Source organism: Mercenaria mercenaria, chromosome 8, assembly GCF_021730395.1.
Source record: "Mercenaria mercenaria strain notata chromosome 8, MADL_Memer_1, whole genome shotgun sequence".
Classification (NCBI taxonomy): Eukaryota; Metazoa; Mollusca; class Bivalvia; order Venerida; family Veneridae; genus Mercenaria; species Mercenaria mercenaria.
The window spans coordinates 46,863,623-46,879,463 of NC_069368.1; the positions used below are offsets into that span (position 1 = coordinate 46,863,623).

Sequence of the window (15,841 nt, forward strand, 5' to 3'; positions counted from 1 at the left end):
GGTCATCTGATACGGGCGAGGTAGGGGAGGGAGGGGAACTAGAGTACGATACATTTAGGGTTTCATCTAAATGTACGAAAATCGGTCAAGGGTTTGGAATAGACAGTCCCAAAAACGTGCCAATATGGAACTTTGTATGAACAAGAGTAGTGTCAACAAAATTTTACGCAATACCAAAGTACTCCTGGTCATACAAATTTTCACGTCTTGAAACGTTTTAGCGACGACACTAATTGGGTTCCAATTCGTGAACATCAACTTATACTGAACCATATGTTTAGGAAAACATATCTGCGACACGTGTCATTTTATCAAGGAATTAAATTCAGTATCAATTCATGTTCACAATCTGGCAAGTATTCTTACTTAAAGTACTTGAAAAACAAACTTAAAATTTCAATATCTTTAATTCATAAACAACATAAATTAGAATGAAGCAATGAGTAAACTTTATGTTTCGTTTCTAATTTACGTTACAAAAAACACTCACAGAGTGAAAAATTACTATCAAATGACGTCATTTCAAACAAGTTTTTACAAAAAATATGAACAAGAGAATGCAATAAATATGAAATTATCGAAAATGACAAATGAGATGAATACTAATGATACATGTAGAAATGATTAAAACAGTCGATGATGGTCCTGGAACCGGCACAGCGTTAATCCATAAAGCAAACGTTTTGTGCACAAACTTTGGTTGATGGATTCCCGGTATAAAATGTCCCATGTCCCACGAAGTCCACTGTTCACTAGATTTATCCATTCTACAGTTTTTGAAAAGAGCTGCCTTTCTGAGAGTTAATGCATTTAATGAACGAAAACGATATCCTGGATGAACTTACTTGAATAATTTACAAGTAGACCTATTTACACCGTTTAATGTACAAAGTATATACACAGTCACTGTCCAGCAGTTAAACCAAATCACTTCTTAGCTGCTTTCTTTGTTGCCTTCTTCGGTGATTTCTTTGCCTTCGGCTTTGCTGCCTTCTTAGGAGATTTCGCCTTCTTGGGTTTTGCTGCCTTCGCCTTTTTAGGGGTTTTCGGTTTTTTCGGCTTTGCTGCTTTCTTTGCCTTCTTTGGAGACTTTGCCTTCTTAGGTTTCGCGGCTGCAGCTCCCTCGGCTGCTGGTTTCTTTGCCTTAGTCTTCTTGGCCTTCTTTGGTTTAACGGCCTTCTTCTTAGGTGCCTTTGCCTCCCCAACTCGGAAAGAACCGGATGCACCAGTGCCCTTTGCCTGTTTCAAAGCGCCTTTCTGAACACCTCTCCTCAGTGCGAGCTTAAGTCTCGAGTTGACAGCCGCGGCATCTTTCCCAACGTTGTAGTTACTCATGATATATTTCAATATCGCCTGCCTCGATGAACCTCCACGTTCTTTCAACGTTGCGACAGCCTTCACGATCATGTCAATATATTTAGGATGAGCGGCTGGCTTCTTAGGCTTTGCCGCCTTCTTAGCTTTAACTGGTGTGGCACTCATGATGACAAAATTCCAAAGCACTATTCAGTTACGGACGTCTGACAGTTGTTTACTACGGTTAGCGTAAGCGTAATGTTTACCGTTTGTAGCCAATCAGATATTTATTAATAGCGCGCGGACCTGATAGAGAGCACTGGCAAGTGCGCGAGCGATTTACTTGTATTTTATTGTAAACTGGCATATTGTGTTTGTTAACCCAAATTTATCCTTAAATTACAAGCAAGTGACAACTTGCCAACCATGTATTATTAATAAAATTATAAGAAGATACATTGAAATTTATGTTTCTTTACTCATTTACCAATGACAACTAATTATTAGCGAGAATTTTGATGATAAATTTCAAAATTTAATATGTGAAAACAGCAAATTTAAAGTTTGAAAGCTGCATATTTAAAAATAAATGCAGTGCAAACATATTTTTTGCTAGAAACCATTAATTCAATCCTTCCTCTTAAGTTCTAACGAAAAGTTTTGGTTTAATGCTCGTATCTGACGTTACACGAAGCGATTACTTTTTACCAACAAAGCACAAAGTTTTGGTCGAGTCGCCATTTTGTCTTGTTTTTACTGAGTAATATATGTGGAAAATTCTACAAAATTATTTTCTCAGGCGGCTTAAAATATCAACTTTTGGTGCATAATCTAAATGAAACTTCGTCGTAATGTTGTTATTTGCCACTTAAAGGTATTTTCACACGAAAATGGGCAAGAATTCGAAGCAAACACCATCGTTCAACTGGCGAGATTCAAAAGCAAATAACAATGGAGGTCAAATGTTTAGTATTTAGTCTTTGGAAAAGAACCACGGTTTTTCGCTAATTTTGGCATATTTTTGAATGAAAGTTGTCAATATTTTGACTGTTTGGTGTTCTAATATTAACATAAATTCGTGTGGTGCAAATTTAAAGATAGTTTTCATGTAAAACCCCTATTAATTTACATCGTTTATTGTTCATACGGATTGGGCGCCAAAACTGTTTACAAAATATTTCGAGATATTTTAGTTTTCTTCTGTACCTCTATGTTTGGCACCTAAATCCGAATTTTAAAATGACGTATCTGAAAATTATATCATAAAATGTGACTTTAATCAGGTGGCACTTTATAATAGCTGTGTTTCGAGAACATTTCCCATTTCTAATATATCAAAACATAACTAACCTAGTGAAGAACAATGCGTATTGCTAGATAGGGGCCTATGATCTACATAAGGAGGCCGAAACAAATAATTCCAAACCCATGGCATTTTTAAGTGTTTCTCAAGAAATATAGAGAATAAATGTAGTCCTACCATATTTTCATATTTAAAAAAAGGCAATAACAATATATGATAGTTCGAACTTAATGACCTCTAACTCAAACTTGAACCAAGAGGGGAAAATCGCTATATACGTTCTAAAAGTGTAAATTTATTCAAAGTTTGCTGGAAATGCACTGAAATATATTGATGTAGAATATTTTAATGCACCATCTGAAAAAAATAGGCATAATTATTTACAGCGTGTAATTTTATGTTTTCTTATTTTTATTTAATTAGTAATACTCTCAACATATGTCTAAGAAAATCGATTCTTAAAATATTTTTCAATCCATCGGCAGAAAAGTTTTGTCATATTAGGCTTTAACACTGAATGTCCTTTTTCAACATATGATCTTATTTAGGGAACGTAACCAATATTTACCCCAATTTACTGAAAAGTGTAAAGTGTCCCAGTTTCCCCCATTGTCCCAGTTACCCCATTTTACCCTATGTGCATTTTTTCCACTTTTTACCATAATTGCCTTTGTCAACAAGCCATGTTTATAGCTTTGGGCAAATTTCGCCTGATAACTTACATTTTGTAGAAAATGACTGGTGTTGTTATTTCACCGAATCGCGGATTCTGAAAAAAAAAAGATTACTTGTATGTTCGAAGGTTAATACTTTTGTCGTGGCATGTGCCTAAATATATAGATATCTGAACAAAGGTTTTTAATCAAGATTTAATAGAATAATTGGCTTTCTTCAGACCAGTGATGTTATCAAACAGTGAAAGAACAACGGCTTTACGTGGTTAATGAAAGATTCGTTAAAAACAATTATATGGTTTCACATTTTCATACGTTCCACTTTTTGGTACACTAAGATGTGGAGATAGGGGCGGGTGGACTCGGGTCGATGGGGTGGAATTCATACAGATGTATATGCAAAGTTCTATGTGTGTTCTTTGGGGGAGCTTATTATGTTTCAGTTTCATAATTCCTTTATTCTGTGGGCGGAAGTAATATATACACACCATTCTTTTATTCTTTTTTTCTACTGATCAGACAAAACAAAATTCACTTTGGTATGATTATAGTAACATACGTGCATGATCGTATCACTTTAGTGTATATTTAATAGATATTTTTTAATAAGTTGATAGAGATGTAGATATTATGGCGTTTGCTTTGTAACTTATGCTGAATTTACAGAGAAAGGGGAGGGGGGTGAGTAATACAATTTTCAAAAGAGAAAAAAAGCTATTTGTTCATTGAAGCAGATCTGATTTTAACTGCGGCAATACTTTCTACTCCGCTAACTGTTCGCGCCTCATTGGCGTTGTATATTTTGTAGAGTGATTGTTAGTATATCCTTGAAATTCCTTTTTTCTCTCTCTCTCAAAAAAGTTGAAAAATACCAGACTACACGCGAACATTCAACATTCCAAAATGATTACAAACTAACCAGAGGCTCGAGGGCATATTGTTGTCATTTATTAAGCGTCTCTGATTTTTTAAACGACCTGCACGTCATATTTCAACGACATATATAATATAATTACCCGAGAGAGAAGTCTCGAACCTTTTAAAAATTTTATATTTAAATGAATATAGTTGTACGATAATGAGTTAGCACTGCTGGGAATTTTAAAACGAAGCCACATAGTTCGTACGAATCTATATGTCATTGTTTTAAATCTGTATGTACTCTGTGTACCTTGTTCAAAGGTAGGGCCTAATATCTCTTTTAAAAACGTACAGAATATTTTTTTTACAGAATAAAAACGATAGGTATGTCTGGATAAGAGTCCCATTTGGCATCATGAAGTCCTATGTGATTCGATTCGCAAAATTTGGCGAGGTTACTCTGCCTTTCACATATATAGTATTTTTTATTAGATTTTATCGACGTCGCCATCATGGTAAAGGATCAACTGTTTAATTCCTGCTAATGTAAGCTCGGTAGTGTTATAAAGTGTGTTTAGTTTATACTTTAATATTTTTAGCTTTATAAGGGTAAAAAGTTAAGTTTATTTGGAACACTCTCGAAAGTTGTTTCCCAGGGAAAAAATAATGGTATTTGGGGTAAATTTGAAAACAGAGCGGGGACAGTTAAAAGGGTCAAAAGAGGATCCAATTTAAAAAGAGGGGGGGAGAGGGGGGAAATTTTGGGGGGGGGGGCGGAAGAGGGGGGGGGGGGGGAGGGGGGAGAAGGGGGGGGGGAGGGGGGGGTGGGGGGGGGGGTTGGGGGGGGTTTAGGGGGGAAAAGGGGGGGTTTTTTAATTTTTGGGGCCCGGTTTCCCTTAGGGGGGGGGAATTTGGAACAAAAAACCCCCCGGGCCCAAAAAATTTAAGTTTTTCCCCTTTGGTTCCCCCAATTTGGGTTTGGGGCCCCAATTTTTTTTTTTGGAAAACCCCCGTTTTTTTAAAAAAGGGCCAAGGCCCCCTTTCCTTTCCTATTCCGCCGGAACCCAAATAATTTTAAATTTTATATAAAAAGCCCTTTCGGGCCCTTTTTCATAACCCCTGAAATTTTTTTAAAAAATCGGTTCATTTTGGGAAAAGTTAGGGCGTTTGAATTTAAAAAAAATGGTGATCATGGAGGAAAACCCTTTTTTGGTGTTTTTTTTTATGTGTTTACCCCACTTTTTTGGAATTTTCTTTTTTAGAAAAAATTTTTTTTAAATTAGTTTTTTTTCCCATATGTTTTTTTAGGGTAAGCTGTAAGAAATGGTAATTTTTTTCATCAAATTTGGAAAAGTAAAGTTTTTTTTTCACAGAAAAAAGTATATTCAGTTCAGTTTAGGGTTTCTAAAATTTTTTAATTTTAATAAACCCTTTTTTTTGGGGGTTTCCAGGGAAAAACTTTTGGGGCCTGCCATTTTGATAAAAATTTTACTTTTATGCTGGGCACTTTCTCATTTTAAAGCTGATTTTTAAAATTCTTTCATTTTTTTTTTTTAAATTGGTTTAAACCCTTTTGTTTGGCTGGCGGCAAGGGGTTTTCTGCCTTTGCGCCCAGTCCCGAAAGATCAGCCGGCCCCATCCGGGGGGGGGTCTGATCATGGTCTGCACTTTTTCGCTATTCAGTCGTAAATTTTTAGTAAACCCCTTCAAATGATAATTGGTATTTCCCCAAAAATTGGAATGTTTGGCCTTTTTTTTAAATAAAAAATTTAAAGAAATTGGGGAAAGGGGTTTTTTAAGAAACCCAGCAGGGGAAAATTTTAGCAAAAGTACCAAATTGTTTTTCCCAAATTTTAAGGGCATGCAAGGAAAGTCCCCGCATGAAATTGATAACAAAAATAAAAAGAATTTTTTTTTTATTCTGTTTTAAAAAATTTCACTTAAATTTGCCCATGAAAACCTTGGCCTGACAGCCTTTGTTTTGAGTAAAAAAATGCTTTTTTACGGGAAAAAATGGGTTTTTTAAAAAACTTTTTTATTCGCAAAAAAGGAAAAGGAAATTCATTGGGTGTTCTGTAAATTATTGATCTATTTTCAAATGGGGAAGTAAAAACCCCTTGTTCTAACAAACCGTAAACGGGGATTTGTGGTTTAAATTATAATAATCAAATTAAAATAAATTTTGTGTTGTACAATTTTTTTTTTTTTTTTTTTGTTTTTTTGAAATTTTCCCTTTATTTCCCCTTTAAAAAGTAATTTCTTTCGAAAATTTTTTTTTTTTTTCGTACAAAAGGGGTTATTATAATTTTAAATCCTTTGATAGCCCAAAATGGCTTTTTAACTTTACAATTAAAGATAAAAAAGGGTCTTTTTTTTAAACAAGTTTTAAAACCCAGATTTTCATGGTCCCCCTGGGGATCTTTGGGGAACAGGATGAAGAAAAGCAGTGGAGGTTTAATTTTTGGGAAATTTTTAACAGTTGTTACAAAATTTAAGTGTTTTTAAACGGGCTGGAAAATGAGTCAGCGTGGCCCAGAAATTCGGATTTTTGGGGCTTACCTTTTTGCTGGAATGGGGTCAGCGGGACCTCAGTACTAAAGAATTAAAGTGCTTTTACTGGGGGAAATTGAGTAAAGCAGTGACCTCAGTACTACAGACTTTGGTGCTCCCCTTATTGGGGAAATTGAATTGGGCAGGGCCCCCCGGAAATTAAGACTTAATTTGTTTTTACTGTGGAATGATTCGGGCAGGGCCCTCTTTCAAAAAAGATTTTGGTGCTATTTTATTGGGGGGGAAATCAGTTAGCAGTACCTCGTACTAAAGTTTTGTGTTTATACTGGGGAAATTGTTTTCAGCAGGGCCTCAGTACAAAAGGGATTTTGGGTGCTAAAAATGGGGAAATGTTTCAGCGGGTGCCCTCAGAAACTAAAGATTTTGGGTTGCTACTTTATTGCGGGAAAAAAAGGGAGTTAGCGTGACCTCGTTTAAAGTTTTTAAGTGCTTTTATTGCGGGAAATGATTCGCAGGTCCTCAGTAAAAAAGGGACTTTGGTGTATTTTTTTGCTGGAATCAGTTAGCATTTGGCCCTCATTTTCTAAAGTTTTGTGCTAAAAATTGCGGGAAATTGATTAAAGAAAGTGACCTCGTACTAAAGTTTTTGTTTGTACTTTTTTGCGGGAAAATGTTCAGCGTGCCCCTCATTTTCAAAAAGGAATTGGTGCAAACCTTTTTGCTAGAATGAGTTCCCGTGCCTCAAACTAAAGACTTTTTTGTTTTATGGGGAAAAATGATTAAGCGTGACCTCATTTACTAAAAAACTTTGGTGTCCCTTTATTGCGGGAAATTGATTTTAGCATTTGACTTCATTAAAAAAGTTTTTAGTGCTAATACTGGGGAAAATGATTCAGAAGGGGCCCTCAGTACTAAAGATTTGGTGCAAATTTTTTTTGCGGGAAATGAGTCAGCAGGACCTCAGTACTACAGGTTTTGGTGCTCCCTTTATTGTTTTTGGGGGGGGGAAAGGGGGGGGGGGGGGATTTTTTAGCAGGGGCCTAATACTAAGACTTTAGTGTTTTTACTGCGGGAAAGGGGGGTTTTGCATAAACCTCAGTACAAAAAGATTTTTGGTGCTTTTTATTGTGGTTGAGTTAGCTGGACCTAAATTTCTAAAGACTTTGGTTTGCTTTATTGCTGGAATATTTTTACCAGTAAACCCCGTACAAAATTTATTTTGGGTCCCTCCCTTTTATCGCTGGAACGATTTGGTAGTGCCCTTTAATAAAAAAGGGGATTTTAGTGCTTTTATGCTGGAATAAATTTTGCAGGGGACCTCAGTTTTAAAAGGGATTTTAGTGATTTACTGTTTGGAATAAATTTTGCAGTGCCCCCTTAAGTATTTAAAGACTTTAGTGTTTAAAAAATGCTGGAATGAGTTGCAGGACTCAGAAACTAAAGATTTAGTGCTTTTATTGTTTGGAAAATGAGTTAGCTTTTGACCTAAAGTTTTTAAAGACGTTAGTGCTTTTTTAATTTGCTGGGAATAAAGTTCCCCGTGCCCTCATAAAAAAAGTTTTTATTTGCAAAGGGATTGCTGGAAGTTTCCCAGAAAGTGGCCCTTTTTTTACAAAGATTTTGGGTGCTATTACTGCGGGGGAAGGGGTTAGCATTTGCCCTCAGTATTTAAATATTTCGGTGTCCCCTTAAATTTTTGGGGAAATGATTTAGCAGAAACCCTTTCAATCCCTTAAAGTCTTTATTTGCTTTTACTGCGGGGAATTATTTAAGCGTTACCTCAATTACTGTGGAATGGTTTTTGGGGCCCAACGTACTAAAGACTTTGGTCCCTTTATTGTGGAATGATTTTCCCAAAGTGCCCCTCGTAGCCAAACAAATACTTTGGGGGCTTTACTGCTGGAACAAAGTTAGCAGTGACCTCAGTACAAAAGACTTAAAGGTGCAAATTACTGCTGGAACGGTTAGAAGTGCCCTCAGTACAAAAGATTTCCCTTTTGGTTTGCTATTACTGCGGGAAACGAGTTAGCGTGCCCTCTAGTATTTAAAGGGACTATTACTGTGGAACGAGTTACGAGTGACCTCAGAAAATAAAGATTTTTGGGCTTTTTACTGCTGGAACGATTTTAAAGTGCCCCAAATTATTTAAAGACTTAAAAGGTGCTTTTTACTGTTGGCGGGTTAGCATGCCCTCAGTACTTAAGACTATTACTGGGGAAACGATTTTCGATTTGCCCCTTCGTACTAAAAAATTTGGCGTTTTTAACTCCCTGGAACGAGTTAGCAGTGCCTCAGTACTTAAGACTATTATGTGGAAGGGTTTTACGGGGGCCCCCAAGTACAAAAAGAACTTTGGCGCTATTACTGTGGAACGAGTTAAAAGTGACCTCAGTCCCAAAAAATAAAAAAACCCTTCGTGGTGCTATTACTGCGGGAACGAGTTGCAGTGACCTCAGTATTTTAAGACTTTTTATTTGCGGAACGATTTTCGATTGCCCTCATTATTTAAAGATTTTGGGGCAATTACTGCTGGAACGAGTTAACAGTGCCCTTTAGTACAAAAGACTTCAATGGTCCCTTTTTACGCTGGAACGAGTTGCAGCGACCTCATTACTTAAAAATTTTTACTGTTTGGAAAACGGGGTTAAACCCGTGCTCAGTACAAAATACTTTGGCGTATTTCTGCTGGAACGATTTAAAAGGGGCCCCCGTCCCCAAATTTGGTTTTGGTTTAATTATTGTTGGAAAAAGGTTTGCGGGGGAAACTCAGTAAAAAATACTTTAGTTGGTGCTTTATGCTGGAACGAGTTAACAGTGACCTCAGAAAAAGGGAATTTGGTGTTTTTATTGTTTGGAAGATTTTGCAGTGACCTCTTTTTTAAAAAGGACTTTGGTGTTATTATTGCTAAAAATTTGAGTTGGGCGTAAACCTCAGTACAAAAAATTATTTTAAATTTGGGTTTTGTTTTAAATGCGGGGAAACGAGTTAAAAAAGTGCCCTTTCCGTACTAAAGATTTTGGGTTTCTATTATTTGCTAAAGATTTTAACAGTGACCCCCATTTAAAAAAAGGGACTTTGGTGCTATTACGGCTGGAAAAAGTTGGGCAGTGACCTCGAACTACAGACTTTGGTGCTCCCTTATTGGGGAACGATTTAGCGTGCCCTTTCAATATTTAAAGACTTTATTGCTTTTATGCGGGAAGGGGTTTTAGCAGTGACCTCGTATTAAATACTTTGGTGCTATTTTACTGCTGGTTTTAAGTTAGCAGTGACCTCTTTTTAAACAGATTTTGGGCTACCTGATTGTTTGGAACGATTTTGAAAGTCCCCAAAATTACAAAAGGGACTTTTAGTGTTTTTACTGCTGGAATATTTTAAGCATTTGCCCTTTCGTTTTTAAAAGGATTTGGGGGTTAAAACGGGCGGGAAATGAGTTAGCAGGGGGAACCCTCTGTCAAAAAGATTTATTTGCTATTACTGTGGAATAAAGTTACCCAAGGCCCTCAGAAACAAAAGGGAACTTTGGTGCTACCTTATTGTTGGGGGGAGTTAGCAGGGGAACCCAATAAAAAAGGGTTTAGTGCATTTACTGTTGGAATGTTTTAGCAGTGCCCTTTTGGTACTAAAGATTTTGGGGGCTATTTCGGGGGAATGGGTTTTGGCATTTGCCCCTTCATTTTTTTAAAAAATTCGGTGCTACCTTATTTTTGGGGATGAGTTTGCTTTTAACCTAAAATTTCAAAAGTTTTAGTGCTTTTTATGCGGGGAATAAAGTTAGCAGTTCCCTCAATTACTGCTGGAATGAGTTAGTTGTGACCTCGTACAAAAGACTTTGGTGTTATTATCCTGGTTTTGATTTAAACCAAGTAAAATTCTTTACCCTACAAATTATTTTGGGGGTGCTTTTACTGCGGGAAAAAGGGAGTTACCCGGGGGACCTCAGTACTAAAGTTTTAAAAGGTGTTTTCCCTGTTTGGAAAACGTGTTAGGTGATCCTTTATTTTAAAGGGTCTTCAATGGTGTTATTACTGCTGGAAGGGTTTTGCAGGGGACTAGAAATTTTAACACTATTACAGGGGGGAAACGATTTAAAAACCAGTAAACCCCCAGAAATTTAAAGGGTTTTTGGCCCCTTTTTTCGGGTTGGAAACGGGTTAAAAAAGGGACCTCGTATTTTAAAGACTTTGGTTTTTTAAATTCTGGAATGGGTAGCGGTGACCTAAATTTTTAAATTTTTTTATTTGGGGTGTTTTAAACTGCGGGCCCCGAGTTAACGTGCCCAGTACAAAAGACTTTAGTTGGTGCTTTTTCTGCTGGAACGATTTTTCCAGGCCCTTTCGTATTTAAAACTTTGGAGTTATTATTGCGGGAAATTGATTTTAAAAAGTGACCTCAGTACAAATTTTTCTTTGGTTTTTTATTCTTCGGGAATGATTTAGCGGGGCCCTTTAAAGAACTAAATATTTTGGGTGTTATTATTGTGGAATAAATTTAGCGGTGACCTCAGTACTAGTACTTTTTTTTATTTTGTATTACTGCGGGAAATGAGTTAGCGTACCTCAGTACTAAAAAATTTTGGGTTTGTTTTTATTGCTGGAACGAGTTAACAGTGACATCAGTACAAAAGCTTTGGTGCTGTTATTGCTGGAAACGATTTAACGGGTGACCTCAGTTCTAAAGACTTTGGTGCTCCCTTATTGCTGGAATGGTTAGCAGTGCCCTCGTCCCTAAATTTTTTGGTGCTTTTACTGGGGGGGAATGGTTAGCAGGGGCCCCTTCTTTTCTAAATTTTTGGTCCCTTTTACTCCCCGGGAAAATTGAGTTGGGCAGTGACCTCAGTACAAAAAAGACTTTGGTGCTGTGTTTGCTGGAACGTTTTTAAAACAGTGACCCAGTACAAAAGACTTTGGGGGCCTATTATTGCGGGGAAAGAGTTAACATTTTGCCCTCATTTAATAAATCTTTGGTGCTATTTTTTGGGGAATGGGTTAGAAAAGGGGACCTTCCTACAAAATTCCTTTGGGTTTCTTTTTAATGCGGGGAAGAGTTTAACAGTGCCCTAAATTTTCAAAAGGGACTTTGGTGCCAGATTTCTATTATTGCGGGAAAATGGTTAGCTTTGGGACCCCCAAATACAAAAGGCCCTTTTGGGTATCATTGCTGGAAAAAATTTACCCAGTAAAATCAATAAAAAGGGATTTTTCGATTGGCCAAATTATCAACAAAAGGGTTATTATTTGGGGAAATTTTCTTTACGGGAATTACTGTTCTTGAGGTTTTTAGGTTTGCATTGGACCAGGTTCATTTTTAAAAATCTTAGTTCGGGAAAACCTTTATTTACTTTTTATTTTTGTTTTTTTTAAATTACTTTTGGGGTTAAAATGAGAACTTCAAACAATATTATCAAAAAAAACAAAAATTCCCGTATATTCAAACCACGGGCGCTTTTTTTTTTACGCTTATAAAGGGAAGGGAAAAAAAAACCCCAAAAAACCCTATATTATCAAGGCAGTTAAAATTATGTCCCTTTGCCAAACCGAGTTAGTCCCAAGGGAGGAAAGGGGCCAATGGGGGGATTGCCGGAAACCCCATCAAATGTCACGTAGATCTAGGTATGAAACCGTTTTTAATAAAAAATTGTTTTAAAACTTTCGTTTGGTTTCTTTTAAAGCTTTTAAAATTTTTGGAAACATGGTTTTAATTTGACTTTACCCTTTGTTGTTTTGTCTAACACACAAATAAAATTTTTTTAAAAGGATTCGTAAAAAGGGAAAGGGTTTGTACTCGGTCTGTTTCAAAATTTTTTTTTTGGGCCCATTTTTAAATTTAATTTTCGGTTTTTACATGTACATGTATATGAAAATGAAAATAAAAATGTACGTAGAATTACAAGGAATGGCTTTAAATTATTCCTCCCTTAATAATAAAATTGGTAGTTTTGGAAAAAAAAATCAAAAAATAAGGTAACCAGAAGTTTTCCCTAGATCAGTCGGACTTTTTGAGGCATACAGTTTGTTTTTTTTATTGTGACGGCCAAAAATGTTTAAAGATGGTTTGGGTGAAAATGGGCGAATTTTTAAAAAACAGCCACCCCAAATGGGCCCGAAAACTTGTCTGGGTAGAAAAATTATAATTTTTTTTCATTTTAAAAACTAGAATCTGTAGGTAAAAATATCTAAAGGTAGAAGGCAAACTAAAGCCCCCGGAACCGGCCCCTTTTAGCAAATGCCAAGGTTTGAAACAACTTAATTTTGTACGGCAGTAATTTTTCGGAATACCCCCGAAATGGGGCTCAAAATTTGCCAAGGTCACAGGTTTGGGAAAATTTTTTAAAATTAAAAGTAACTTTTAATAAGTGATATTTTCCCGGGTTTTTGATAAATGTTTTTTTTTTTTGGCAGTTTTAAAAGATTTTTTTTCAGAATTTATTTGTATTTAAAAGATTTGTATTTTTTGAAAGAATAGTTCTAAGTCCTTTGTACAATTTTTTTTTTTATGAAAACTGGTTCGGTTTAAAAAGATGGTTTTGACTGTATTTATTTTCTGATTTAAAAGATTAAAAACAAATTTTGGGAAATTTAAAAGAATTTTTTTATTATTTTTTACTTTTTACCAAAGTTCAAATTTCCTTTTAAACCCCCCCCCCCCCCACCCCCCCCCCCCCCCCCCCCCCACCCCCCCCCCCTAGCCACCTTTCCCCCCCAAGGTTTTTCCCCTTTTAAAATTTTTTTAGCTGGAATTTTTTTTTAAATGGCTCGGGTTTGGAATTTAAAGCCCGATTTTTAATTTATTTTGGGCCCCCCCAAAGGTTTTTCCTATTTTAATGTTGCATCCAAAAAAGTTATTTTGTTTAGTTTTCCTAAATTTAAATTTAATTTTTACAAGGTGGGCCCCTTTTTCTCAAAATATTTCTTGGGAATTTTCCCCCGGGATTTTCAATGTAATTAATTGTACAAAAAATTGATGATTTAGGTGTGTTTAAGCTTTTTTTGTTTGAGTATTTTTGGTGTAAATCCCGTTCTTTAAGGCTTTTTGCATTATTTTTGGTTTTTTCATGTTGAAAAAAAAAAAAAGAAAGGGCATGCCCAAAGGGTTTTGGGTTTTGCCCCCCTCATTTGGCTTATCTGGATGGGCTTTTTTTATGATTCTGGGGACCGAAAAAGGGTTTTCCCAAACCCGTTGCCCTCCCCCAAGGGCAGTTATTTAAAAATTTTCCCAAACAAATTTAAAAGGGGTTTTCTTACTCTTTTAATTTTTTGGCTCATTTTCACAAAGTGACAGTGTTTTGGGTTTTGTGTTTCCCCAGCCAAAAGTCCCCCCGTTTCCGTTTCGTTCCGTGCGTTTAAAAATTTTTTCTTGTGAACCTTTTTAGAAGGGGCACTTTTTTTATGGGAAACCCTTTTTGAAAGTTGGTTTAGAAAAAGTTCGTCTTTATGATATCTAGGTCAAGTTGGAAAAAATGGGTCACGTTGGGGGTCCCAAAAAATAGGTCAGTAGATCTAAAAATAGAAAAACTTTTTGCCGCTTAGGGGCCTTTTTTTTCAAAAATTTATGAAATTTGGTCGAATGTTCATTTGGATATCTAGGTCAAGTTTTGAAACTGGGTCAAGTTTCGGTCAAAAAACTAGGTCAGTTGGGTTTTAAAAAAAAGAAAAAAAAAAAAAAAAAAAAAGGGACCCCCCTTTTAGAGGCAAATTTTTTTCAAAAGTTTTCATGAAAAATTGGTCCGAAAAGTTCATCTTGATGGGTATTAGGTCAAAATTTTGGGAAAATGGGTCACGTGCCTTCAAAAAATTTGGGCAGTAGGGTGAAATAATAAGGAAAAAAAATTGTTAAACCCCCTCTTAAAAAGGCCATTTTTTTCATGGGTTTTGTTTGAAAGGGTTTGGGCTTTAATGTTTTTCTTTATGTTAAACTAGGGGCAAGTTGGAAAATGGGCCCGCCCGGGTCAAACTAGGTTTATTTTGGTTTTAAAAAATAAAAAAAAACCCTTTTGACCTCCCTTAAGGGGGCATACTTTTGGGAAAGGATCTTCATTTAAAATTGGTAAAAATTTTTCCCCTTTATGATAAACTTTTTTCCAAATTTTTAAAATGGGTCACATTTCCGTCTATACTAGGTCAAATAGGGTTTAAAAATTTTTAAAAAAAAACCTTGTGACCCCTTGAAGCCAATTTTTAAAGGGGGAAATATATGAAGGTTGGGTCTGAATATTCATCTTGATGTATCTAGGCCAATTTTTGGAAAAATGGGTAACTTTTTGGTTTTTTTTTAAAAAATGGTCAAATAGGGGCTTTAAAAATAGAAAAAAAAACCTTTCGTGAAACCTTTTCTAGGGCCATTTTTTTCACCAAGGTTTTTCATGAAAAAATGGTAGTATGGTTTAAGTTTTTGATAAACTGTTTAAAATTTGAAAATGGGTCATGTGGGCCCTTTAAAAAACTAGGGGCAGTAGGTCAAATAATAAAAAAAAAAAACCTTGTGGAAAATTTTCTAGAGGCCATATTTTTCAAGGGGGGTCTTTTTGAAAGTTGGGTCGGGGAAAGTTCACTTTGAAAGATATCTTGAATAATTTGAAAAAAGGGGCAGCCCGCGATCAAAAACTAGGTCATTTTGGTTAAAAATAGAAAAAAAGCTTGTGGGCCTCTCTAGGGCCATACTTTTGAATGGATCTTCATGGGGAAAAAGGGTCAGAATGTCATCTTGAGATATCTAGGTCAAAAATTTTAAATGGGTTTATTGCCTCAAAAATTGGTCAGTAGGGTCAAATAATGTAAAAAGCCTTTTGACCCTTTAAAAGGGGAAAATTTTTCTGGGAAAACTGTATGGAAAATTGGTCTGAAAAAGTTATCTTGATGATATTTAGGTCGGTTCTTTTATGGGTACATTTTGGGGCCCAAAAACTAGGTAAAATATTAAATTAAAAGAAAAAAAAAAGACGTCTTTCTCAAAATTTTAAAAAAGGGTCATGTTGGGACAGGTGAGCGATTTTGGCCATCTTTTGGTTTTCCTCTTTTTTTTCAAACCCCGGGTTATTTCAGTTTAAAAGAATTTTTTTATGGACTTTATATGAACCACTTTTTTCCCAGACTGTAATTTTTTCTTCAGTTTAATTTTTTATACTGTCTTGAATCTGTTGTTTTTTCTCTAAACCATTGGGGCAAAAGCGTTTTTTTTTTTTAATTTGACCTACCG

The 15,841-nt window shown here is 35.8% G+C and overlaps 1 protein-coding gene across 1 annotated transcript; it reads right to left on the reverse strand.

Annotated features, from left to right (window-relative positions):
- Positions 1-388: 388 nt before the first annotated feature.
- Positions 389-1,558, reverse strand: LOC123566416 (histone 24-like). Its single transcript, XM_045360468.2, has one exon. The coding sequence runs from the start codon at positions 1,480-1,482 to the stop codon at positions 928-930; it is 555 nt and encodes a 184-aa protein (XP_045216403.1). The 5' UTR covers positions 1,483-1,558; the 3' UTR covers positions 389-927.
- Positions 1,559-15,841: the final 14,283 nt, after the last annotated feature.